The 26923-nt window shown below is 37.5% G+C and overlaps 1 protein-coding gene across 14 annotated transcripts in view; it reads right to left on the reverse strand.

Moving 5' to 3' along the window:
• Nucleotides 1–2262: 2262 nt before the first annotated feature.
• The window catches only part of PDE4D (phosphodiesterase 4D), a 1495323-nt gene continuing 1470662 nt past the window's right edge, over nucleotides 2263–26923 (reverse strand). For all 14 annotated transcript variants that reach the window (XM_067031002.1, XM_067031004.1, XM_067031001.1 and 11 more), the window contains 9 exons: nucleotides 20056–20149; nucleotides 18033–18205; nucleotides 17127–17225; nucleotides 16113–16277; nucleotides 14982–15081; nucleotides 9967–10121; nucleotides 8575–8697; nucleotides 7880–8062; nucleotides 2263–7158 (listed from right to left, as the gene is read on the reverse strand). In XM_067031002.1, coding sequence (XP_066887103.1) covers nucleotides 6736–7158; nucleotides 7880–8062; nucleotides 8575–8697; nucleotides 9967–10121; nucleotides 14982–15081; nucleotides 16113–16277; nucleotides 17127–17225; nucleotides 18033–18205; nucleotides 20056–20149 — 1515 coding nt within the window. In that variant the 3' untranslated portion in view covers nucleotides 2263–6735. The remainder of the gene's footprint in view (nucleotides 7159–7879; nucleotides 8063–8574; nucleotides 8698–9966; nucleotides 10122–14981; nucleotides 15082–16112; nucleotides 16278–17126; nucleotides 17226–18032; nucleotides 18206–20055; nucleotides 20150–26923) is intronic.

Raw genomic sequence — 26923 nt, forward strand, 5'->3', positions numbered from 1 at the left:
CAGAGCAATTGCCTAAGCGGGGTTCCCAGCCTCAGCGGGCACGACATGCGTGAGAAGGAAGCAAAGATCCCGGCAACTGTAAGGAACCACTGCAGCCTCGACAACACCCAGGAGTGGTGTTTCTGGTCAGCGGCAGGTGAGAGCACTTTTATGTTGGGAGGGAGCGGGGATGTGCTGATAAACAGAGATGAAACTCCCACACCCAAGTTAATTGATGTCAATAAAGCAAGCAGGGTATCCTGCACACCTGAGTGCATGCGCTGAGATTTATATCCATTACACTGAGTCTGACATTGCATATTTGGAGGTATGAGAATAGCTACGAAAGAAAGAGCCCCCATATCAGAAAGCTGGGAATGCACAGGTGCACTAAATGCACTAAAACAAGGCTCTGTAAGTAAGTGCATCCCTGCTGGGGGCGGTGCTCTCTGGTGACAGGGAAGACGGTTTTTTTTTTTTCTTCTCTGGCATGTTTTACTGTTGTGGGTTCAAAGCTGTGTACCTGAGGAGATGCTTCCAGTCAAAGACCTGAACTCAGGTGGGCTCAGCACACCCAAATTGGTCTAATTCAGCATGGGGGGGACGAGTGGGAAAAGAAGGCAGCTTGTTCCTTTGTCCCAGAGTCTCACTTTGGAGACGTAAACTGAGGAAGGGGACTTGAGCTTACTCAAGCCTTCCTGGATGGGACTATTTGGTCATCTTTAGGCTCTAGTCTCTGTCATTCTCTGCGGTGTTGGGAGGAAATGGTGAAGAGGCTAAGCGCAGTCTTTCTATTGCATTCACTTTATTCTAGTTACGACTTAAGGGATTAAACATGTGCTGATTTCTTGACTCTCCTCATCATGAAAACTGATTTTTTGCCATTCAGGGAAAAGAAGGAGAAATTGTGAGAAAGAGGCAAAGTCTTTAGTTAGCAACAGGGTAGAAAATGGTAACCTCTCTTTATCCAGGATCTTGACAAACTCAAAAATAAAAAAAACAACCAGAATATTTTTATGGTATCAACCCTAATGTCTGCATCACCAGATTGAATTATATCCAATATCAGTTTGGTGGCTATATTCAACAAATATTTTATTTTAAAATTTTATTTATTTATTTATTGTCTGCGTTGGGTCTTTGTTGCTGCGCACAGGCTTTCTCTAGTTGCAGTGAGCGGGGGCTACTCTTCGTTGCAGTGCACGGGCTTCTCATTGCAGTGGCTTCTCGTTGTGGAGCACGGGCTCTAGGCGCGCGGGTTTCAGTAGTTGTGGCTCACAGGCTCAGTTGCTCCGTGGCGTGTGGGATCTTCCCGGACCAGGGCTCGAACCCATGTCCCCTGCATTGGCAGGCGGATTCTTAACCACTGCGCCACCAGGGAAGCCCCTATTCAACGAATATTAAACACCGTGTACCAGGCATCGTTTTAGGTGTGAGGGATACACCGGTGAGCAAAGACTCTACCCTCATGAAGCTATGTCTGGTGGGAGAGACGGACAATAAACAAACAGGTGCATATGTCAATTTGTGATAAGTGTTATAAAGGAAAGGAAGCAGGGTGAGTGAGTAAAGACCGATGGAGCAGGAGTGTTTTCCTTCCATTTCTCCAGAGGTCTGGAGCTCATTTGCACCTCAGGACTTTTGCAAATGTTTTCTCTGTCTGGATCCTCCTCCTCTTTGTGTCAACTCTTCCTTTTTGCCAAGTTACCTCTCACGATCCTTCAGAGCTCAGCCCCAAATCGCTTCCTGAAGAAAGCCTTCTCTGGCCCTCCAGAAGAGACCAAGGTCAGGTTCCCACTCAATTACAGCACCTGAGCTTCTTTGCTGTACTGAGGACACTCACAATGCCGTGTATGGGGTGGTTTAATACCTTTGTCTCTTCTAGACCTTAAGCTCACAAAAGCAGTAATTACGTCTTGTTCCCTGCTGAATCCTTACAACCTTGTAGTCTGCAGAGTAGGGACCCAACAAATGACTGCTGAGTATCTGAGTAGCTTTCAGTATTCCAGAATACTCAATTAGAGAAGTCCCCTTCCCAAGGTTGTTTACAAAACACTGTGCTTAATGTTGTAGGCCATTTACATAATTTTGGCATTTTCTTTCCGTAGCAAGATGAATCTAAATAATTTGGTTGCATTGGACTGTGAATATCAATTGTAATGTATGACCTCACTACCCTCCTCTATTCCACCTTAACAATCTTCACGGCCCTCGGAAACCTGTGCTGACTGAACTACAAGTTTAAATAAATAACCTTTTATTTGTAAAAGATTGAGTCATAAGTAGGCAGAATCAACCCATGCTTTTATTTCCATTGCATATAAAAATTTCATATGAAGATATTGATGTACAGTACTATCCCCATGGGCTGTAAGAGAGGCTAAGAAACCACTAAAAGAATCATCATTTGTAATGCTCACACACAATTTACCACTCTGAAGACATATCCAAAGAAATCAAATTAAAAACAACTAAAATCAGTAAGGATGTTTTTTTGTAATTATAGTGTCCCCGTTGTACTGTTTAAAACAAAAGTAATCAAATTCCTTTGGGCCAGGGCTGCTAAAATCTACAGTTTGTGTCAAAAAAAAAAAAAGAAAGAAAGAAAAGAAGAAAGAAAGAAAGAAAAGAAAAGGAGGCTCATTTTTTCTAGAAAAAGAATCTCTCCTTTCACTAAGTCACACATCCTGAGGGCTGGGCCACTGGGAATTTTTCATAGCTTTTAGGAGCTGCACAAGGTTGAATTTAAAAATTCTAAAGCAATGTAAGTTTTGTTGAAACAGATTCTAGAGAATGGTGAATCCATTATGCCGTGTGAATTGGCATCATATAAAACTTTGTGTTTAAATATATGGATTTATACACATAAGGAAATTTGGTTCATCTTAGTTGAAGGGTTAAAAAAATGACCTTTTTCATATTATATATTTCCCTAACATGACAGGAAGCCAAGGAATAAATTACTAACACACATGACCTACGGCTCTAGTTTCAAATCAAATTCATTTGCCCATGTGCTCTAGAAGCCAAGAAGACTTTTTACAATCACTGGGCAAGAATATATCTTCCCAGTAGTGTTTGAAAATTAAAAATCAAATGTAACTAACTAAAGTAGCTCAGTTAGTATCTGACAGGGAAAAATCACCATCATACATGCCATGCTGCTTTATGGCAAAAAGTACTTACGGGCTTGTCTCTCAAAAGGGTCTCAGAATGCTCCAGAGGTTGTCCATTTCTGTAAAATCCAGCTGTTGCCAGAAATCCAACAGATTCAAAGCTCAGATGTAAAATGGCCAGCCCTAGCCCCACCATTACCTAACTTTCAAATGCAGCAAAACAGAAGAAAATATTGATTAAAGTTAAGGCACAGCCCTGGGACCAAAGACCTGCAGCTTTGTTTTCTTAATTTTATATACCTTTATGTATTTTATAGTTTTCTTGAATCTTCCATAAACAAGCTCTAAGGTGACAAGACTATTTTATAGAAGAAAAGAAAATGTACAAGGAGCATGTATACACACCATTCATTCTCTCACCAAGAGTTTCCAAATATATCAACACCATCCCATTGCGGGATGATGTTTTAATAAGAACTGATAATTTACAATTAACATTACAGTATGTACATTACAATAAATACATGGTTGTAAACAGACAAACAAGACTGTATTACCGGTAAGGTCATTTGGTGAGAAAAAAATGCATGGCACAAAAAATAAATAATGCATTCAAAGAGTATCATAAAGCTTTCTGTAAAATCCACTTCATTCAAGTTTTTTTTTTCCTTGTCTGCAATTTGTTCTATCTACATTATTTTCTTGTGAATTTTAAGTGACATAAAAGAAAATTAAAACAGCATTATTGTGTTTAGTAACTTGCAAGCTGAAATGTACTGGTTTTATGCAAACTTGGACATTTTCTTCCCCATACAGTACCCAGATATTGCATTTTCTTATGGCATTTTAGGAAACGTAAAGTCACTTGTAAAAGGATATTCTTTTTAAAGCAGTGTATAATTCTGAAGCACACTTTGGCGAAAGAGAAGGGAGAGAAGTAGATTGTAGAGTGCACTAGTCCCTGTCTTTTGGATATTATGTCTCTTCTACAATTTGATTGTCCATCAGTAGATATCTTTACAACATGTGACCATTAAAAACCAACAAATTGAAAAAAAAACAGACTCTCGTTTTTAGTGCAGTTATAAATCTTTTCAGGTCTGGATTTACTTGTGACATATTGCTGTTTTAATTTTTTTTTTTTTCATTATTAAGATTCTAGGCACTCTGTAGGGGAAATACCAAGCATTAGGGAGGGGAGGGAATGAGAATATTTTGGAGAAAGGAATAAAGACTAGATTCTTTGCCTTTTCCTCTAAATGTCCATCAGGGACAAATAAAATGAAAATGGAAACAAGTTTCCAAATATTCTTGTGAAACCACTTGCCAAACATCAGACTTTCTTTGAAAGTCTGATTTTTACAGGGGAAGGAGGGTAGAAATCTGATAATTAATTGGTCAATTCCCATCCTGTGCTCTGTGTGAAAGATCAGAGCTACATAATTTTTCTATCCAAATTTCTAAGCATCAGTGGATCTCAGGGGATTAAAAATAGTATCTTCAGCTTGGGTCACTTCCCTGGCTGCTGACTTAGTGATTAGTCCCCAGGTGGCTTCTTTTGACACCCCTAATATAAATGTTTTTCAGGGTTACAATTTTATTTAGTGCTTTACTTATTTTCCATTTGGTCTGATACTCCTTTAGCCTCTACTTGGGTTCTGGGATAGCACTCTAAAAAATGATTATTTGGGCTCCAAACTCTTCACAGAGAAGGTAAACACTTTATTAAGAGCTGAAGTGGGAAGGAAGTCCGAACTAAATAAATGCCCCAAGATGCCAATTGAAGGTAAATACTGGGAATCAATCTCTAAAATTGTAATACATTTCTTGATGCTAAATTTACTCAACAGTGATCTCTAATGTTTGACTTATGCAGAATCTTCTTACCCAGCCCAGTATTTTAAAACGGCATTATACTGCCAAATCTCTGGTGCCAGGGGCATCCTTAACTTCTTTCCATCAGTGTATTTAAAGAAGTCTTCTCCACAAGACACACTTATGGATCAACGATAACTGATAAATCAAGTGCTATGTGTTACACGGCTGTCCTTTAAGGAAGAGTCATTGCTACACTTAAAATCACTTCTCAGGAATATTCCTCATACAGTTCTTAATCTCATGGTGAGATCAGAGAAACAAAAGAGCATTCATTGTACTGGTCTTCATTAATATATTCTGCTAATATTGTTAAAACATTACCTAGCTAGCTGTTAACGTTTCCTCGTAAATCAAAAGTAAAAGCTAGTCATTATATATTACCTCATGGCAGAAAAGAATGCTAACTCTAACTTGACTACCTTTTCTCTGCATCAGTCAGCATGGTGGTGATATATTTGATAAGACCCCACGCAGTGAATGTGGACAGAGGTTCAAACACACACTGATAATGAAGCGGCACAAGGGGGAAAAGTTCTTACTATGACTGTGAGAACAAAAATGAGCATGAAACGTGTGGGTTATTACAAAGACATGCACTTGTGAAATGAGGGTCTATCGCCACAGCAAAATGTTCTCAGAAGACACTAAGTAGGAAAATATCTAAAAAAGACTGACCGTTTTAGCTACTGGGTATTTATATATCTCTCACTTGCTTCAGACAACACCAACTGGTGACTGAGTGTCCATGAGGCTTGAGACACATTAGACAGAATGCACATCAAAGGATTATGGAACAAGTATTCACTTCGCAAACGGTGAAGAGAAATGTAAGTGGGAAGCAACTCTGCGTGTCTGAAAAGAGTGAAACGGAAAGCCAGTAAACGAAGACCTACAAAAAGGATTTCCTGCAACATAAAGTCAATTTTTGTCTTTAAAATATGGAAGTCATTGGTATATAAAACAATGGGTCACTACAAATCAGTTAATTGCTATGAAGTCTAAGGTGCAAGTAAAATTTGTAAATTAGGTTTATCCAGTGTAGCACAGATTTGTACTGAAAACTTGCAAGTTACTCCTTAGAAAAAAAATAACCAGTGGCAGATGAAGTTCTGAACGTAGTTTTTTAAATATAATACCTCAATACATTTAATAATAAAAGTAAGCTCTACAAAAAATCTGTTTTACATATCATACAAAATGTAGAGGTCAGTGCAGCTCACTGAACCATACTATTCAGTCAGGTATCAGGAAGACTTGAAATTAGAAAATTATGCAATTTCTGTGGCTCATCTTCTTCCTGGTAACAGCTTCACAATGTGTCCTGTTCCTGACCCATTTGTTGCTTCACTCCGTCCATGTAATGCCTTCTTTCTGCTGAAAATATTGCAAACAAATAAAAAGGAAAAGAACCCCCAAATCATCTCCACTTTTGGGCTGCCCGATGAGCCACACTCCCTAGAAAACACTTTGGAGTTGATTTTCTCTGCTTCTTCAGCTCGACCGAGCTGCAATCTTGTGACACCGCTGTTCGTGAAGATGTCCCCCTCGTTCTGATGACATGGAGGTGAAAAAACTGGTGACGATATTCCTGAGCGCTAGACTGAGTCGTCAAGGTCAGTTTTGTTCCGCAAACGTCCTGGCAGATGACAGTGAGGTGTGACCGTAGTTGTGGCATGTGACATGCACTTTGGAAACAACGTTTCTACTTAAAAAAAAAAAAAAAAAAAAAACACAAACAAAAGGCATGGAAGTCTCTGCCCTGTTATGTGTCGGGCGAGTGATCTCCGATGGCACAGGCCCCGGGCCGGCTCTCCTCCTCCTCCCCCTCCCCCACGGCTTCCTCTTCCGCCTGCTCGTCCAGGGGGATTTCGGTGGACTCCGAGTCTTGAGTGCAGAGCGTCTTGGAGTCACTGCAGCTAGTGTCTTCTTCCACTTGACTCCCGCTGTCCTTTTCGGTGTCTGACTCGCCGTCCTCCTCTAAAGTCAGTTCAAACTGGAACTTCTCGGTTTGACCCTGCCGGCCTTCGTCCTGGTCATCCGGCGCCGGGGAGGGGCTCTGAGGAATTGTGCTCTGGTACCACTCACGATTGTCCTCCAAAGTGTCCAAAATGTCCTGGGCGTCAGGATGGACCAGGTCTGCCCACGTCTCCCAGAGAGGATGAACAATGTAGTCTATGAAGCCCACCTGATAAAAAAAAAAAAAAAAAAAAATCCGATCGGGACTAAGAAACAATGGAAAAAGTTAACGAGCCCCCTCAAATGTATCTAACTGATATGTTGAATTAAATTTTTATATATGATATCTAGAATTTACAGAAAAATATATAAACTATAATATGCTCTGCAAATGTAACACTGAACTGAAGTCTACTAACCTTATTTCGGTAAAACAGTCACTATTTTAGGTAGCAGACCAATAAGAAAATGTTGTTACTAGCTGGGAAAAACTAGCTTCTCGAACTCCAAGAGTCTGTTTGTGATGTAAAAAAAACCTCCAGTTGTTTACATGGCAGGACTTGGCTTGAGGCTGGGACTTTATTTTAGAATAGCCCATTCGTAGGTAAATCCAGAGAGCTGAAATAATGCCAGGTACTCTATATGGATTCATATAACTTTATTCACTTACGAATTGAGATAGCTGAAATAATTCTACACATATGAATATACTATATACATATAGTCACGATGAATGAATATACTGTCCTATGAACGTATATATGACTATATGAATATAAGTTCTAAGAATCAAAGAACTTTGGGGCTTGCAAACACTAAGGTGGACATAGAGCTTGACAAAAGAAAGTAATTAAGAAAACCCAATAAAATACTGTGTGACACGCATACGGTGTAACCAAATGTTCTGTGTAGTTGTGTTCTCTCTGAAAGCTTTATGCTTAAGGCATCACCTGTGATTTTTCCACAGAGGCATTGTGCTTGTCACACATGGGGCTTATCTCCATGCCCCGTTCCCTCTCTCGGTCCCCTTGGCGGAAGAACTCCTCCATGATGCGGTCTGTCCACTGGCGATATAGCTGGAGCGGCTTGGTTGGGTTGCTCAAGTCTGCACAATGCACCATGTTCTGAAGGACCTAAAACAGATGAATGCTTTCTCTATTTAGCACCTGCTCCTTTTTGACTACAAATTCACATCAGATGACTGTGACACTTAAAAATACATGTAGTGTAAGAGTCGTTCCAGACAGCTCGACCATGGTGTGTCTGTGTGAAGTTCACACCTGTATTAATAGTCCCAAATTATGCCACTTCTACTGCATCTAAGTATCATAAGAGGAACTGTTCATGTGCATGGTTGATTAAATTCAGAGCTGCTTAAGTGGTCGGTTTTGTAGGATGTTACTTTTTTTTTTTTTTAAAGCATTTCCACTTGAAAAGGCCCACAGGATTTTATCTGGTTCATTCTCAAGATTAAGAATTTGGATAAAAATCCTGCTTATAGCTACTCAAATTATAAGTTGGAAAAAAGGAGACATAAATCTTATCTAAGCCACACACACAGACACGTGTACACACACACACACACACACACACACACACACACACACACACACACATGCAGACAGAGCAAATTCGAATGCTTTACCTGAATCCTATCAGAATAATTATCAAGAAGAAGAACTCCAGAACTTGTCACTTTCTTAGTTTCAACCATAGTTTTCAAATCAGCCAGTAGATTCATGTGCTTTGACATGTCTGTAGCAAGTACCTTAAAAGACAGAGTATTTTTTAAAAAGTTTTATTGCAGTAGAGTTGATTTACAATGTTGCATTCGTTTCACACGTACAGCAAAGTAAATCGGTTATACATATAACATATATAACATATATATATATATATATATACACATACAGTTATATATATATGTATATATATATATCCACTCTTTTTTGTTAGATTCTTTTCCCATACAGGTCATTATGAGGCATTGAGAGTAGAATTCTCCATGCTATACAGTAGAGATATTTTCTTTTCTTTTCTTTTTTTTAGCCACACCTCTTGGCATGTGGGATCTTAGTTCCCTGACCAGAGATCGAACCCGTGTGCCCTGTAGTGGAAGTGCGAGGTCTTAACCACTGGACCGCCAGGGAAGTCCCGACAAAGAGTATTTTAGTAAGTAAAAAATGTCCAGGGGAAAAAAATCAGAATTTGCACATAAAAATATCATGGGGAACGTGAGAAGAAATGGAGAACCACGCTGTAGTCTAATAGCTGTGTGTGGGAATCCTTTACTACTTCTTGGGGCAGACTCTTTTCCCCTTTGCTATCACTTTCCCTGGAAGCCCAGATAAATGTGCGCCGTATCCAGAAATAGTAGGCACTGGCAGCCACTTTCATGGTGATAGAAAGGGATATTTCCATAGATAAGACATCATCGCACGTTTTGAAGTTTTTCTATTCCTTGTGCTAGAAAGTGGTTACTGGCCTATGATGGAGTGAGTCAAGGTTGCTCACGGAGTACTTCAGAAACAATATTCTGGTCAATTTTCTGCTTATCCAAACCAGATAATCCCTGCCTTTCTTTGTATGTACAAAGCTTAACAGATTAAGTTTTTGACAACCAGAGATATTCCTGTGTCTCATAATCACTGTGAAAAACATGCATAGAGAAAAGACTAATGTCATGGATGTTTCTACATGGCACTTCCACTGACAGAGATTTTTTTTTTCCAGTTTTTGAATGAAAAAAATCCATTTTTTAGCCGGCTCTCTGTGCTTTTGTTAGGCATCTCTGTCTGCCACCAGACCGGAGGAGTTCAGAAAATAAACCTAGAATGAGGGTAAGCTGTCATTATTCTTAGCCCCAGACTGCTAGCAATAGAACATCATTGCCAGCAGCAGGACCAGCCTCTGGGACAAAAAAGGCAGCATTATCTTGAAATATACATGATACTTTTACCTGATAGTCATCTCATTCTTTTTTTTTTTTTAAACACCATGCATCACAGTTCTCTTTTTGCTTTTATCAGTTACTTACAATATCAATGACCATCTTCCTTAACGACTGTCTTTGCTTTTTGGTCAAATTCTGGAAAATGTCACAGTTTTCTTCCTGAAGCAACTTAAAGCCCACGGCCAAATGATGGTTCTCCAGGACAGAAGAATCATTGTACATCAAGGCAAGTTCAGAGTCTTGAAAGAAAGAGACAGAAGGTTTTAGCAGAGCCATTTATGCTCAGTTTATCTTATTCTTCATATTCTGAGATATTTTGGGTTTAGGAAGCAATTTCCCCTAAATGTCTCTGCTCGCATTCCCATTACATGACAACACCTAGAAGAAAGTCTGCTAGTTAATGTAGCCACAGAAAGATCCCTGGAATCTTGGGAGTGTATTCTAATGCTCTTGGCACATGGCAAGTCAGTTCACTCTGTGGCTTCAGCTTCCTCTGCTGTAAAGGGAAAGAAGAGTTAGGCCAGATTACCTTGAACCTCCTCTCTGGATCTGCCAGAGGCAGCTCCGTGAGCTCAGCAGAAGAAGACATTACCCCTAACACATTTACAACATGTCCAGAGCATAAAATGTTGTATTCCTGACAACTGTGGAACACCTACCCAACACTGTATATAATGTAAAGATCATGTGACTTAGGATTATTTGTACTCTGAGAAGGTACAAGAACAGCTTGGAACACATGAACAATATCAGATCTGTTCATGCTTGTGCAGCTTTGAAAGGCAAAGCTTTATTCATCTTTCCATTACCTTTTCCAAGTATCTTGGCAGTCACTATACACATGTATATTGCCCGTCCCAGCTGCATGCTCAGGGCTTCACACAGAGACGGGTGTTTAGCTGCATACATTTCTCCAGAGTGAAGATTCTGCCTTCCGCCACAATTGTCCTGGACTTATTTTAGGCAGTGACAAATCCTGCCTCTTTCCTAGTTCCTATAAATAGCAGACTCAGACCTATAAGGTAGTCATTAAAAAAAAACTGGTGTTTCATTCTGTTGCCACTTAAGTCACTGTAAAGACTAAAAGCGTACGTATTTGATCTTTCTTCTGACTCATATGTGGAAAATATATATTCTTTTCTAATAAAGAAATATCCAATACTATTCAATGACTATTTTAAAGAAGCTAGGGAGGACGAGAGGGGTTCAAGAATATTTTGACTGAAATCCTATGATTTTAGGTTTATACAGAAAAATAACATTCTATTTATAACCTACAAATACAGCTATGGAAAGCTTATTTTAAAATGAGATCAGTGAGGGCTTCCCTGGTGGTGCAGTGGTTAAGAATCTACCTGCCAATGCAGGGGTCACGAGTTTGACCCCTGGTCCGGGAAGATCCCACATGCCGCGGAGCAACTAAGCCCGTGTGCCACATCTACTGAGCCTGCGAGCCACAACTACTGAAGCCCGCATGCCTAGGACCTGTGCTCCACAACAAGAGAAGCCACCACAGTGAGAAGCCCGCACACAGCAATGAAGAGTAGCCCCCGCTCGCCACAACTAAAGAAAGCCTGCGCACAGCAACGAAGACACAGAAATAAAATAAATAAATAAATTTATTTTTTTAAAAAATGAGATCAGTGAAATAAAGTGTGTGTACTGTTGCTAGGTCCAGCTCCACCTTCATACAGTGAAATGCCTCTGCTCTTGAACCTCAAAAGTCATATGCTTTGAACATGAGTAATGTGTTCAAATGTGTGAGGAGATCTTTGCCCCCAAACCCAGGCATCTTTGCTATAAACAGAAAGTATTCGTTTTCCAAGTAAAATTTACTGCTATATATGTTCTGATGCTGCTTCACTGTTTCAGAAAATAATGCTGTTATGTGAAATGCTTTTTTTAAGATAAATATCCCCTAACATGTTCTATTCAATATTTCATGATGCTATTTACATTTTATGGATTTATTTACATAGTATTGTCCTTGAAAAAGACTTATGCAGCTTCTCACCTGGAATTTCCACTTCTTTGCATCCTATTCAGAGTCCCCCATTCCCCTACCTCATGTATAAAAGCTTAACTGACTCAAAACCTGCAGCATGTTTACAAGGAGTGTACGTGTCATTAACAGCAAATCATTTGGTGCCTAAAACTAATACAAGCGGAATGATTAATGAAAACTGTCACCACAACTAAGAAGCAGAGGTGTCTCTGGCCTGGGAATCAGCCAGGTGAGCCCCAGTGCCCCTCTACCACGGCGAGCCATGCAGCCTCCCTTAAAACAGGACAGGTGACCTCCCATCTACAGGAAGTCTGATCTGATGATTCCAAGCCTTTATTACAAGAAACACAGATTCAGCCTTTGGCTTTGGACAGGCTGGCAGCGCCAGCTCCAGGCTAAGAGCCAAGAGTGTACTAGCCTGAGCCACTGGTGCTCAAACAATCCCCAAAAGAAAGAGAAAGCACAGATTTAACGTCTATAAATAAGGGTTTACTGTAAGCTAAAAATAATCACATAATTCTGATAGAGTATTTCATAAGGCTATTTATTACAAGTTTGCAAGTTATTAGAGGGACTCCCTTAGAGTATGTTGTGAAGCTAAAACTTACTTGTGTTACTGGCTACTAAGCCTCTTCTGAGCCCTGAAATAAAATGATTGCTGGCTTGACCCCTAGTTAACAGCTAACTAAGGCAGTAATTCTCATAATGCCCTGGGGCTCTGATCAACCCTGAGATAACTTTCATCTACCAGGTGATAATGCTCATTCATTCTTTCAGGTATAACACAGCCTCATCACACCCCACCATCAAGAAAACATCAGCAATCCAAAGCTGTTGACTACCCTGCAGTTGCTGAGGCCACACGGAAAGGAGACCTGTACAACATCACTGAATAACAAAATACTTCCAGAAACATGGTCAGTTATCCTTCCACCTCAGGCAGGTCATCAGCAAAAATACCTTAAACAGACACCCTTGGCCACTGTCCTGTATGCATAATTACCCCCTACATGTCTCCATTATCTATTCTCAGTGGCTCTCAAACTTTAAAGGGCATCAGGGTCATCTGTGGACTGAGGCCTTGCTAGCTCAAGCTGCAGACTCCACGGGTACTCTGATGCCAGCCCAAGCCCATTTGCTCTCAGAGAGTCCACAAGAAAGAATAATAGAGTTGGTCCTCATTTCTCTTGAAAAATTTATCAGAGTACTTGGAAGACAGTGACTTTATTATCAGTTGTTTTAATTTGTTCTCTATTCTTAATTCTAATGTTATAATATGGGAACATACAATATTATATATAACAGGATGCAAGGAAAACACATAGGTCTGATTTTGGCATTATTAATTTAAAGGAAAAATGCATACCTTTCTTAATGGCAAAAATTAAAACAAAATTTATCTGTATTTGTTAAAAATCTATACAATTAAGAACATATCAAGACATACATAAGAATCAAAAAAATGAACCAAGCCAGGATAATAAAAAATTGCCAGTGTACCTTTTACTATATGACCTTCCTGTTCTTTACAGAAAGGACACAGTCGACCCTAACCAACAATACAATGTAAACTCATGTAGCTGCCTCTAATGTATATTAATATTTATGTGTCAATATATAGTAATGTTTTGGTGACTCCTGAAAGCACCCCACTATAGGTTCTCATAAGGTGGCTGAAACATGAAATGTTATCTTGTCTAATCCTAGATAAATAAGTTCATAAACCAGACTTCTAAAATGTACTGACTATCCACACATTTTTGGAAATCCATGACTTTCAACCCCCCTATACATGAGTGAGTTACTAAAGTGCATTTTGTTATAGGGCAGTCCAGAGGCTATTAAAAATATACAAATAGGTAAATAATCCAAAAGATCTGAGTTAAATCTCTCAAAACAAGGCTATACTTAAATTCTCTCTTTAAATCTGGCTGCAGCAAAGTGTTGTGAATGAATGGTGAAGGCACAGATGCTACTAGAGCTAGATTGCTATGGGACACGAGGAGACTATTATCCACAACTCACGGCAAAAAGGAAAGGCAAACTCAGAAATGAAAAAAACAGATATGAAAAAAAATTAACAACTTTGAACTTTATTTTTTCACATATAAAACTGACTTTATAATGTTAATCTACCATGGTGTGAGGGAATTTAATAATGAATGGTACACGTAAATTATTTACCAGTTAACTTCAAGCGCAGAAAGAACAGAATTTCTGTAAAGCTTAACCTCTTTGCAAAAAAGCCTAGCTCAAGTACCACTAACATTCCCTACAGAAGTTTTCTATGCAGCTGTGTCAGAGGTGTCGCATGCTGAACAGTCTACTATTCTTTATATTTCCAGATTCAGTGATGACTTATTTTATGAAATGTCACCAGTGAGAAAAAATTAATGGTTAAAAAATATTAAATAAAAGAGACAGTCAAAAGAGAAGTTCCTACTGCCCTCAGCAGGAGATTTAAAAAGGAAAGAACAGGGACTTCCCTGGTGGTCCAGTGGTTAAGACGCCACGCTTCCACTGGTAGGGGGCAGGGGTTCAATCCCTGGTCAGGGAACTAAGATCTTGCACGCTGCACCAAGAAATTAAAAAAAAAAAAAAAAATTAAAAAAAAAGAGAAATTTCTAATAAAAAAATAAAATAAAAAGGAAAGAACAGGACAGGGCATGGTGGTGGAGGGGGAAAGAGGAGTTACAGCCTCTGGAGAGGATTAAATGACAACCTACAGAAAGTGACGAATTTAACATTTATTCTGATAACTTCTTTTATTTGAAACTTTAGGGGCAGGCAGTCTAACTATCTACATCTTTCGGCAAACTTTCACTTTTGATTGTCCTTGTCTACTAATTTGATAATATATTATTTCTACAGAAGTACTGGAATGCATGTTTTTCAAACATCATATGCCTCATGGGATATGAAAATAATTTTGAGAGCTACACTACATTAACATATGCTATCACTGAAACGCCTATCTGCACATCTCAAGAGAACATTATGGCTCTGGAAACACCCCAAGTTTATAAAGACTCTCAGTCATTCTAAAATGTACAAAGGAAAATTTTTTCTGCAAAAATAAGTATGCTTTACTTACTTGTATTGATCAGAAACTGATTGGACACACCAGGATGATCTACATCATGTATTGCACTGGCAAAAATTGCTGCAAGAATCTCTAAATCTGTAAACACAGCCTGAAAAAATCCAGACAATATCTGATTTTATTATAACTCATGATCAAACCTTTTCCATTGGTTACATTTTTAAAAAATATTAACAAAGGAGCGTCTACAAATTTTTTATAGAAAATAATAGCTTATTTTAAAAGTATTTAAGATGTTTAAGGATATTCTGAAAATGTGCATAAAATTAATGACATGAGCAATTATTTTCTTTTCTTCCATTCTAAACAGGGACTCTCAGTCTCAGCAAAACTGACATTCGGGGCCTGATAATTGTTCGTTATGGGAGGCCATCATGTGAATTACAGGTTTTTTAGTATGATCCCTGGCCTCTACCCATGAGACGCCAGTAGCATGTACCCCCGAGTCGTGACAGCTAAAAATGTCTCCACATATTGCCAAATGTCCCTGGGGGGAAGGGAGGAGTAGGAGTAAAAGCGGAAATCACCCCCAGTGGAGAACTCCTCACTCAAATGATGACGTATTAACACAGTTTTATGATGAAACAATTTGAACTATAAAATGTGTTAGCAAAGAGAATCACTCTCCCAAACAATGAAGGAAATCAAACTGCTTTACTAAACATGTAATGGAACAACTTCATAGGATCTGGTAATATTAAAGATGTGTTTCCTTCTAATAAGTTCTATGAAAAATACCAATGCATTGCTAGTATTGATATTTTATAAGATAATCATCTTTGAACTGTAAATGAAAAAGTCCTCAGGCTAAATTCCCCAAAAAACCCCACACTAACCGAAACTGAGTAAGGCAAATTTGCTTTGTGGAATATCCACTAGATCATTTCAAAGAAGCAGTATCATAAAACACATGAATCCCTAAATCTCTGATTAATTATCACAGACAAAATTCATCAAAGACTCAACTGTTTATTTACCACAATGACATTTCACCCCCATAACTCAATAATATTTCTAGTGAAGTCGATTATTGTTTGCCCTGTGCACCCTCTAGTATAAAAGTTGAAGAAACAATTATGAGTGGCAACTTAGCGTTTTCAGAGGTTTAGAAACCAGGTTTACCTCCAAAGCAGGTGTAGATAACAGCACGTGTGTTGACTGGACGACGTCTGCAGCATGAATATTATTGTGGTAGGCCACGTCAGCGTGGTAATGATCTTCCAGGGTCATTAGGTAGGTAATTAAAGTGTCCACTGGGATTTTAAATGTTTTTAATAAATCCCGTTCCTGCGGGAGAAGAAATTCTCTTAACATTTTGTCCTTATAGAAAAGATTTTCCATACAGTATGTTAACAACAACAACAAAATCACCCCCAGTGTCGCCTATGGATAACCCAGAAATGGGAGAAGTGCTCTCTCAATGTCTGGTGAGGACAATGAAAACCCTTAGGATGATCCAGGGACTTCAGGGACAAAACCAGAGTCGAGTTGTCCTTCTGGAGCCCAGCAATGCTTTTCTCTCAAGTTATATGGTGTCAGGAATGAGCTGCCAACTGTCAAAGTATCTGTGTCCCGGGATCCTGAAGGCAGCTTCAGTCCAACACCATTGACGAGCCAGCTGGATCAAAACAGGTGAGACGCAATATCCTCTCAAGGGTTGGAGCTGCCCTTCCAAGTCCCAGGGTATCTACAGCTGCAACTTCTCATATAAATCCTAACACTGAACTGGGGCAAAAACTTGACAAGAATGAGAAACCGATGTGAAGAAGAGAGCCGTCCACCAGACAGTGGCTGAAGAAATTACATACCAAGATGAGTCAGCAAAGGGCTTATTCAACTTGTAAAGTTAGCACTCCATTCTCTATGCAAGTCAGGATCACGTGAATGATTTTTAAACTATTATTTTAATGAATTGCTTTAATTTGCCCACATCACATGTTTTTCTTCAATGGAAAAAATAACACAATTGATTTGTGTTTTACCCATATGCCAACCTTTCTGTATCCTTATTTTGAAAAAAGTATCAAAATAAGTAAAAGAGGGTAAGTAGTAAAGAAGATAAAATGCATGCACAATTCACAGACTGGACGTTATATCACCAAATAAAAGAGACGTGATAGAACTTAACTGCATTACCTGAAAAATGGTGTGCATGATAACAGTCAAAGGCCGATTCCCAGACAACTCTGCTATTCTGAAAACGTGAAGACCCCATTTGTTCACATCTTCTAGTTCCTGGGGTTAACGAAAGATAGAACAAATCTGATTGCAGAAGTAGAACATGAAACAATGAACACAATCATTTAAAAATTACTGACTTCAATGAAAAGATCATTAAGTTAAAGAACAATTCATTTTAAATGTAACAATGCACCATGTAAGTACAGGCAAACTTTAGGCAAATCCGCTTAAGCACACTAGAAACTGAATGGTGTTGCTTAACCTTATGTCTCTGACAATGCAACATATTTACATACTTGAAATATCGATCTCAAAGTATTTCTCCAATAGTTAAAACCTACTCTCAAAAACCTTAATTATTCTCCTAAAAGACTTTTTAATTGTTTAAGGTCAAAGAATCAAATATAGATGCAAAAATAAAGAACACCAAACTGCCAGTCTAAATCCACATATTAATAAAACCCAAGTGATTTAGAAAGAGCTTTATAAATAAAGGGCTTTGGGCTTCCCTGGTGGCGCAGTGGTTGAGAATCCGCCTGCCGATGCAGGAGACACGGGTTCGTGCCCTGGTCCGGGAAGATCCCACATGCCGCGGAGCAACTAAGCCCGTGAGCCATGGCCGCTAGGCCTGTGCGTCCGGAGCCTGTGCTCCACAACGGGAGAGGCCACAACAGTGAGAGGCCCGCATACCGAAAAAAAAAAAAAAAAATAAAAAAATAAATAAATAAATAAATAAATAAAGGGCTTTCCCATCTTCCAAAAAAAACCTCCCACAAATTAACAAACTTTTCCATTTATTTAAAAGAGAAGGTATCAAAGTTCACTACGTATTTCTGATCAGGATACTTGAAATCATCTTACCTTGGCAAGGATGTCTTCTTGTTCAGTTTTGACCCCAAACCTTGGGATGCTTGAATTAGTCAAACTGGAGCTGTGCATCAATTTCTTGACCCCACTGATCTGAGACATTGGCCTTTTCTTTTTCTCCTTTTCCTTCTGAGTCGGAGAAGGAATTTCCACTTCATGTTGCTTATCTTAAAAATTAAAAAAAGAAATTCTTCATTTACTATTAATTCTACGTGGGTTTTTTAAAATTATAACATGCATAACGGCGGATTTTAATTGATTAGTATATATCCTAGGAAATATTTCCAAGTAAAACTCCTTTTAAAGAAGTTGAGTATTTATAATTTGATGTGGACTTAATTTGATACTCTCAAACACAAAATTAAGCAAATAAATTCCACTGCAAAGTAATTAACATCAAATGTATTCAGTGATTACGTTTTTTGAAAAACTTATGATAGCAGACTTGGAAAAGGCAAAAGACACTGGTTATTTCCACTGCTCATCGATTTCATTCCTGTTTAAATTTCACGGGCTTCCCTGGTGGTGCAGTGATTGAGAGTCTGCCTGCTGATGCAGGGGACATGGGTTCGTGCCCTGACCCGGGAAGATCCCACATGCCGCGGAGCGGCTGGGCCCGTGAGCCATGGTCGCTGAGCCTGCGCGTCCGGAGCCTGTGCTCCGCTACGGGAGAGGACACAGCAGTGAGAGGCCCGCATAACGCTAAATAAATAAATAAATAAATAAATAAATAAATAAATAAATGATAAAAATAAAAAAAAATAAAATTCACTTAGTGGTGAGAACACTGCTCTTGCTAATTAAGAACTCCAGTTTCAATACCTGCTTTGAAATGGCAGAAACTTCGTGCACAAATATAAAAACAGCACTGTGTGAATCTAATGGCTTACTGAAATGGATCATTCTGTGGGAGCATACACAGCGTATGTGAAGGACCTAGATTGCTACTGCTAGTTTACATTTTCTATACGATAGTGAGATGGGGGAATAATACAATAAGGTTTTATGGGGAGCACAGAGTACCTCCAATATTATCTGATAACTAAATAGCAGATTCACAAAAGCTAATTGTTGTTTTCAAATAAGACATCAGATGTCTCAGTACACTCACTATTTCAAGGCAGTGAGCTCCTTTAACTTGTCCTTGCACAGAGTGTGTGTTCTATAAATGTCTGCTTAGTGAATGTGCTAATTAGCTATTACGGCAGTTTTGTTTTGAAAGTAAATTCAGATCAAGGATGTGTTTAAGTTATTGGTTTTCCCTTACTGCATTTTCTTCCTGTGGAGGGAGGGTGGGATAGTGGTGTCCCAGTACACCATACTGTCAGCTATTATCAGGAAGCTTTTTTTAAACTATTGTGTTATATTTATCTGTCTCTCCAGTCTACCAGGCGTGGTGCCCATTAGACTATCAACTCATTGAGTTTAGGGACCATTTCTAATTGATCATTAAATACCTAGTGCCCAGCAATGACTGGCATTTAACAAGAATTTGTTGAATGCATGAATAGATCTCTCTATACAATACATTTTACAGTTGAGTACTCTGGAAAAACGGGCAATATACAACTTTAATTCAGAGAACCCTTGAAGTCCTGAATAAAACAAAAAGATAAAAAACATACTTTGTCACCTTAGGTTCTAAAGCTTAGAGGCTCAAATTATTAATATGATGAATGAAAACAAAGGGAATTCCTAACTCTTTTTTTTTTTTTTTCCGGTACGCGGGCCTCTCACTGTTGTGGCCTCTCCCGTAGCGGAGCACAGGCTCCGGACGCACAGTCTCAGCGGCCATGGCTCACGGGGCCTAGCCACTCTGCGGCATGTGGGATCTTCCCAGAACGGGGCACAAACCCATGTCCCCTGCATCAGCAGGCGGACTCTCAACCACTGTGCCACCAGGGAAGCCCTGGAATTCCTAACTCTTATTTCCAAAATAAGTTTGCACCCCAGTCTGCTTCCAAAAACAAACAATGCAAAAAACTTTTAAAAATTGCATTTAAATTGTTATTCTCACCTAAGAATGTGTTTGATATATACTCTGACACTTGATTTCCAGACCGACTCATTTCAGAGAGATGGGTGAGCTCTCGATTAAGCATCCTTTTAAACTGAAAAACAGAAACATAAAATGAAATAACAGAAGAGGAACGGTGAAGTGAAATAACATAAGCATATGTTAAGATACAGAAAATATGCCAAAGAATTTTTAACCTGTTCTGACTCTTTAGATCAGTCCCATCCAATAGAACTTCCTACAATGATGAAAAAATTCCATAATCTCTACTATCCATTACAGGAGCCACTAGCCATATGTGGCTATCAAGCACTTGAAATGTGGCTAGTGCAAATGAGGAGCTCAACTCTGGATTTTATTTCATTTTAATTAATTTAAACTTCAGTAGTCACATGTAGCTAGGGGCTACCATATTGGACAACACAGATTGAGACACTCAAGGACATTTATTAAGGGGAAAAAAGGCATAAAAAATAACATGCATTATTAGTATTTAGAGAAGAGAAAAAAACTAATTTATAAACATATGAAAGGGTTGCCACACAATAAAACATGGTATGTTTTTATCAATTAATTTGTCATTAGCAGAAATGAATAAGTATACTGGTCAGAGGTTAAAATGTAGTCTTTTCCCCCAAAGCAAAACTGAATAGATTTATTTGAGTACTCTCCCAGAACTGTGGAGAAAATATTTGAATAGATACTATATAATATTTCCTTTGTAAAGTTTTTTCTAAGTAGGGATTTATTGGTTCTCAAACATTCACAGAATTTACCAATCTATCTTCCTAAGTCCCATAAAAACAATTGAAAATTGACCTGTTCAATTGAAACTTCACTGCTTCACAATTTATTTTACTGGTGCTCTGGTGCCTATTTTATCCAAAGAAATTTATCTACCCCCTGGAATTTATCTACTACCACTACATGGCATTATCAAAATACAGAATTCTCAATGATGTTATGCTTCTCCATCCATCAACTGCGTTTTTTTTTAAACATCTTTATTGGAGTATAATTGCTTTACAATGGTGTGTTAGTTTCTGCTTTATAACAAAGTGAATCAGCTATACATATACATATATCCCCATATCCCCTCTCTCTTGCGTCTCCCTCGCACCCTCCCTATCCCACCCCTCTAGGTGGTCACAAAGCACTGAGCAGGTCTCCCTGTGCTATGCAGTTGCTTCGCACTAGCTATCTATTTTATATTTGGTAGTGTATATATGTCCATGCCAGTCTCTCACTTTGTACCAGCTTACCCTTCCCCCCGCACCCTGTGTCCTCAATTCCATTCTTTATGTCTGCGTCTTTATTCCTGTCCTGCCCCTAGGTTCTTCAGAACCATTTTTCGTTTTCTTTTTAGATTCCATATATATGTGTTAGCATACGGTATTTGTTTTTCTCTTTCTAACTTCACTCTGTATGACAGACTCTAGGTCCATTCACCTCACTACAAACGACTCAATTTTGTTTCTTTTTATGGCTGAGTAATATTCCATTGTATATATGTGCCACATCTTTATCCATTCATCTGTTGATGGGCACTTAGGTTGCTTCCATGTCCTGGCTATTGTAAATAGAGCTGCAATGAACATTGTGGTACATGACTCTTTTTGAATTATGGTTTTCTCAACTACTTCAACTGCTTCTTAATGTATCTTCCTTTGACTTCCAAAATAACCCAAATAGACCTTTTAATACCTTAATATTTCTCTTAACATACATTAACGTACAGTAACTATTAGATACTTGATCCAAAAAAGTCATATTTTACTCTAATATTTAGTAGCCTTTAAAATTTTGATTTCCCCATAAATCCTCATTTAAGTCTGGAAAAAGAGAGTAGTGAGTTCATTATTTGGTAATGTCTGAAATGTAATTCTAACTCAGTATTTAATTAGTTTATTAGAGTTTAAAAAAAAATCTTGATTCTCTGCATAATTCATACCAAGGTGTTCTAATTCAAGATAATTTGGCAAATAGCTTCCAGAGTTAATCTTATTGACCACCTCGATTAGGTATAAGAATTTATCACTGTAAAGTACTGAGAGAGATCAATAAAAAATTTCAACAGACTTTTGGATACAAGAAATGCATATTAGCATTCTCCTGCAGTCAAAACTGAAGAACTGGCTACAACCAATAGGAATGTCTCTGGTTGTTAATTTACAGGTTGAGAGAGGTTATTCTCAAGCTCAAGAACACAAAGTTCACTTTCTTTGTGTATTTTTTTTATAACTTGCTTTTATAACTTGCATATAAAATGCATATGGGATATAAAAAATCTAGAAAACTATATAGAAAAAATTAGAACTCATGTACAACCCCACTGTCCCACTGCTAATAACCATATATAAATAGCTATATTTCCTTCTATGCCTTTTCATTTGTATATATACATCTGTTGAAGTACAGTTGACTTAAAAATATCATATGAGTTTCAGGTACACAAGAGTGACTGAATATTTTATAGATTCTGTACCATACACGGTTATTATAATTTTATTGTCTATATTCTCTGTGCTGTACATAACATCTTATATATATGTGTGTGTGTCTCTCTCTATATATATAGACATACATACCCGGTGGAATATTACTCAACCATAAAAAAGAATGGAATCTTGCCATCTGTGACAACATGGATGGACCTGGAGGGTGCTATGCTAAATGAAAGAAGTCAGAGAAAGACAAATACTGTATGTTTTCACTTATATGTGGAAGCTAAAAAACAAAACAAATGATCAAATATAACAAAACAGAAACAGACTCGCATAGACAGAAAAACTAGTGGTTGCCAGAGTTGGGGGCAGGGTAAGGCATAGGCAAAATAGGAGAAGGGGATTAAGAGGTACAAATGACCAGTTATAAAATAAATAAGTCACAAGGATGTATATATATTTTTTAAACTGGCATCATGTGGTGTACGAAACATGGGTTGCTGCTTATTTTCACTGAGCATTATATATTATGATCTGCTGGGGAAAAAATATAATTTGGACCCTTCCAAGAATGTACATGAAGACGTTTCCAATAGTGTTCAAAAATTTTTCTGCTTATCTTTTTAAAAAGTTATATTTTCGTAAGTAAATTATAGGCTATCAACTAGGAATGTATTAGATTATTTAACTCGTACTGGCACATAGTGGGTGCTCAACATTGAGCTCTTTCTATCTCCCAGTATCCTGGGCCCTTTTATAGTGATAGCTGATTTTTACCATTGCAGGGCAAATGGATGGAAGATCTAACTATAGTTATGCTCACACAAAATATATATCTAAATATCTAGCTCCCTTACCAATTCCAAAAAATAATTAGGGTATTATTCATATAAGAAATGGTCACCATGCTTCAAAAATATAACAATAATACCACGCATAGGCCCAAAGGTAAGTAAATCCTGTTTAATGAATGAAATTTTACTCTTGGAAAAAAATCTACTCTTTGGGCAAAATATATTCAAGAGAGTCTGCTAAACATCTTAAACATATATTTAATGAAATATTTCTTTGACCTGAAATTGTCTGTGCTATGAGATAAAAGTTGCTATTAAGAACTGCCTGGTCATGACAAAGTCCTTTCTTAAAAGCTGGGGGAATAGGTAAGGCTATCAGCCACTCCTAGCATTTCTACAGTGTGTTATACACTGTACAACCACTGTCCACCTGCCCTCCATGAATTTCTCTCAATGTAACTAAAAAATGATGCAACCTCGGTGGGGTGTGTGGGAGTTGATGCCCCTGGAAAAGTTAGATAGGAGCCCAGTTTTTCTATAGAGACACCTTCTAACTTGTAAGCAACCTGGTAGGAGGAATATGCTGCCATACACCCAAGCAGAAAAACTGCATGGTATCTGCAGATATGCCACACAAATTATTGGATTTATCGGGCAGAATATGAAGAACGAGGTGTATTTTCCTGTCAGTTTGATTATACAATTCATCAAAATAGCCAGTTGGTACAGATAACTGAGGCAAAAAAAATGCCAATGAAAGGATTCTGTTGTACAGATGGATAAATGACAGATTATATTCTGATTATTTCTGCATCATATACATATATTCCCAGACTACCCTTCTGCCTTTGTTCCAAACTCAAAAGCATGGGTGGAGAAACCCTTCATGTCACACTTATCTCCCTCCCACTTGTGAGGTGCTCCAAGGAAGTCAACATTTCCTTTCAACATAATTAGATGACACAATACTTTAAGCAGTCCTCTTTCTTCCCAAGAGTATGGGAGATTTCCTAAAGACAATTTTCAGAGAATCAATTAAGTTATAACGCAAGGGCACTTTCTAAGAGGAATTAATATTGCTTCCTTTTTTTTTGCTAATGATATAAAACATACAGTTCAGGGAAGCTAAATTAATAACCACAAAAATTACCATCAGAATTTTCTCAACTGGTAGTTGCTCTTACAGTTTGGTCTTGGAGTGCACAGCAGGATGTGCTAAAGAACAATAAACTTAACTATTCAACAAACATTTTAAAATATAAGTGGAATTTCTCTCATTTTAAGATAACTACATACCATTTATTAAGATAATGATATATAATTGCCATGAGGGGGAAAATTAGAAAAGGTAATAAAATGTACTTTTTCAGGAACACTGTTATGGGTTCTCAATTTATAGATTTAGAAGTGACAAAACACAGAACTGCTTTTCAAAAGAACTGGTTGCAAAATGCAGAGCAATTTAATTGAGCATTTAGATATCTTTAAAAGTGACCTCTAAATATTTTTGGCTGATGAGTTATTCTGATAGTTTCTGGTCTAAATAGTCTGAAATAATATGTAGAATTATTGTTGCAACAAAGAAAAACAAAGGAAGATCTCTAAGTGAATGCTTTCAAATCCTTTGTTCTCATTATGCATCAGAATGTCTGTATGCAGCAAATTTAAAGCATAGAAGAAAGTGAAAGTGCAGTTGAATTGAATACTGTATATTGCTTTTTAAACTCCAGTTTTCCAATTTATGTTCTATATTTAAGACTGTGCATGAAACAAAATTAAATAATAAAACAAAATTAAAGTATTCTTAAATTTAATCCCTGTACTTCCCCCTCATGCCAATGTGCTACTGGGTACATTATATATCTTCTAGTATATAATTAAGAAAGTGGTAAAGTTTAAATATTGAGTAAATGTTTATTTTTCCCCACAACATTCTGCTAAAAGTCATTTGAGTATACTGCACTGTGATACACTACAACTTTGGTGGATATCAGCATTAAAAGCTAAAATAAATACTGTATTAGCTGTATAAAAATAAATCTTTCAAAATATATAATAAGACTAAATACATCTATATTGGTCCTTCCTAAGCGTTTTTAGCAATATGGTATTAAAAGCATAAAGCTTTCCAGCAAAAATTTTCTCAAAAAGCACTAAAATTCTGTGTTTAGATTCCTGAAGGTATTATTCATAATTATAACACAAATGTGAAGCCCTTTACAAAGCCATCAAATATGAACTGTCTAAAACCTAAGAAATGACTTCTAGGGAGACTGGAGGGAGGGGGCTTCTTTATTATTCTCTACATTTTTCTATATTTTAAAAAACATTTTAAACTAAGAAATGGCTGGCAAAAATCTGGACCATCTAGATCTAAAGGGAGGTGGAAAATCATGACTATTCTGACAACTAAAACTGAAATGTTTGCTTAGAATGCGAGTAAATCTCACAGGAAAGAGGAAATTCTCCTTTAAAAAGAAACAAAGAAAATGCAAAATATTACAATCTGAGCGTCCTTAAAGTAATGCAAAAGGATTCTTTAAAAATGTGTATTGTGATTTGTTCAAATATTCCAGAATAAATTCCAATTTCTGAAGTGATGCCTCCTTTAGGACTGAAAAAGGGTTTTCTACTTCAGGTTTCTATTAAACAGCTAGGATCGCCAGGTTAGCATTACCACAGGGCATGTGTAAGAAGCTTGCCAAGCAGGAACACAATCTTATTAAATGCAGTGTACTAATACATTTTTTGAGATTAACAAAAATAGCAGTATCATATAAATTTACATCTTCCAGTTTCACAAATAGATGATCAAGTGTTCATTTTAATAAGCTAGTACCTGAAAAGTCAAGTAATGTCAACTTTAATGTCATCTAGAGCTTTATATCCAAAGGTGAAAAAAAACATACTCTTCATCAGGTAAAAGCAGTACAGATTTTTAGAAAGATCCACAAATTAATTTTTATAAACTTTAAGTGCTACATACTAATTAGAGCCCATGTACCAGTTATAATTTAGCCCAATTATTTATTTCCAATGAATTTATTTAATTACCTTGATACTTAAAAGAATAACTCAAATTTATACCACATGACAAAAGAGAAGAAACGCTGAACATTAAAAAGCTATTTTAACATGCAAATTATAATTAATAAAAGTTCTACAATTTCTCCTTATCTTGACCACTAAAAACCCACATTTCTTCTGTAGTTTATATCTAAGGAAAAAATAAAAGATTGCTTAGAAAGCTTAACTCCATTGTAATTTATTAAAATTATTAGTTATGTACTCAGAGTAATCAGGAGTTTACAAAGGCTAAATAAATCTTACCTTTATGTAGCCCCAAGATACTGACAGTAAATAGTTTGCTTCAGGCATTTTTGATTGATTATATAGAGACAATAAATTCTAAAATATGTGTATCTTCAAAACCTTGATACTTTAACAATCTCCACAAGCACAGAGTATGTAGGTTTTTAAAGATTTTTGGTAATTAAGTACACATAAGAAGGCCTCGCATTAGATCCCATCCAGTTGGTTTCCCATTGAACCGCATGCCATTTGTAAAAGTCCAGAATGCAACAGAATTCAACCACTATTCTGAATAAAGACAATTCATGTGATAAAGCA

The sequence above is a fragment of the Kogia breviceps genome, chromosome 4 (genome assembly GCF_026419965.1).
Source record: "Kogia breviceps isolate mKogBre1 chromosome 4, mKogBre1 haplotype 1, whole genome shotgun sequence".
Lineage (NCBI taxonomy): Eukaryota > Metazoa > Chordata > Mammalia > Artiodactyla > Physeteridae > Kogia > Kogia breviceps.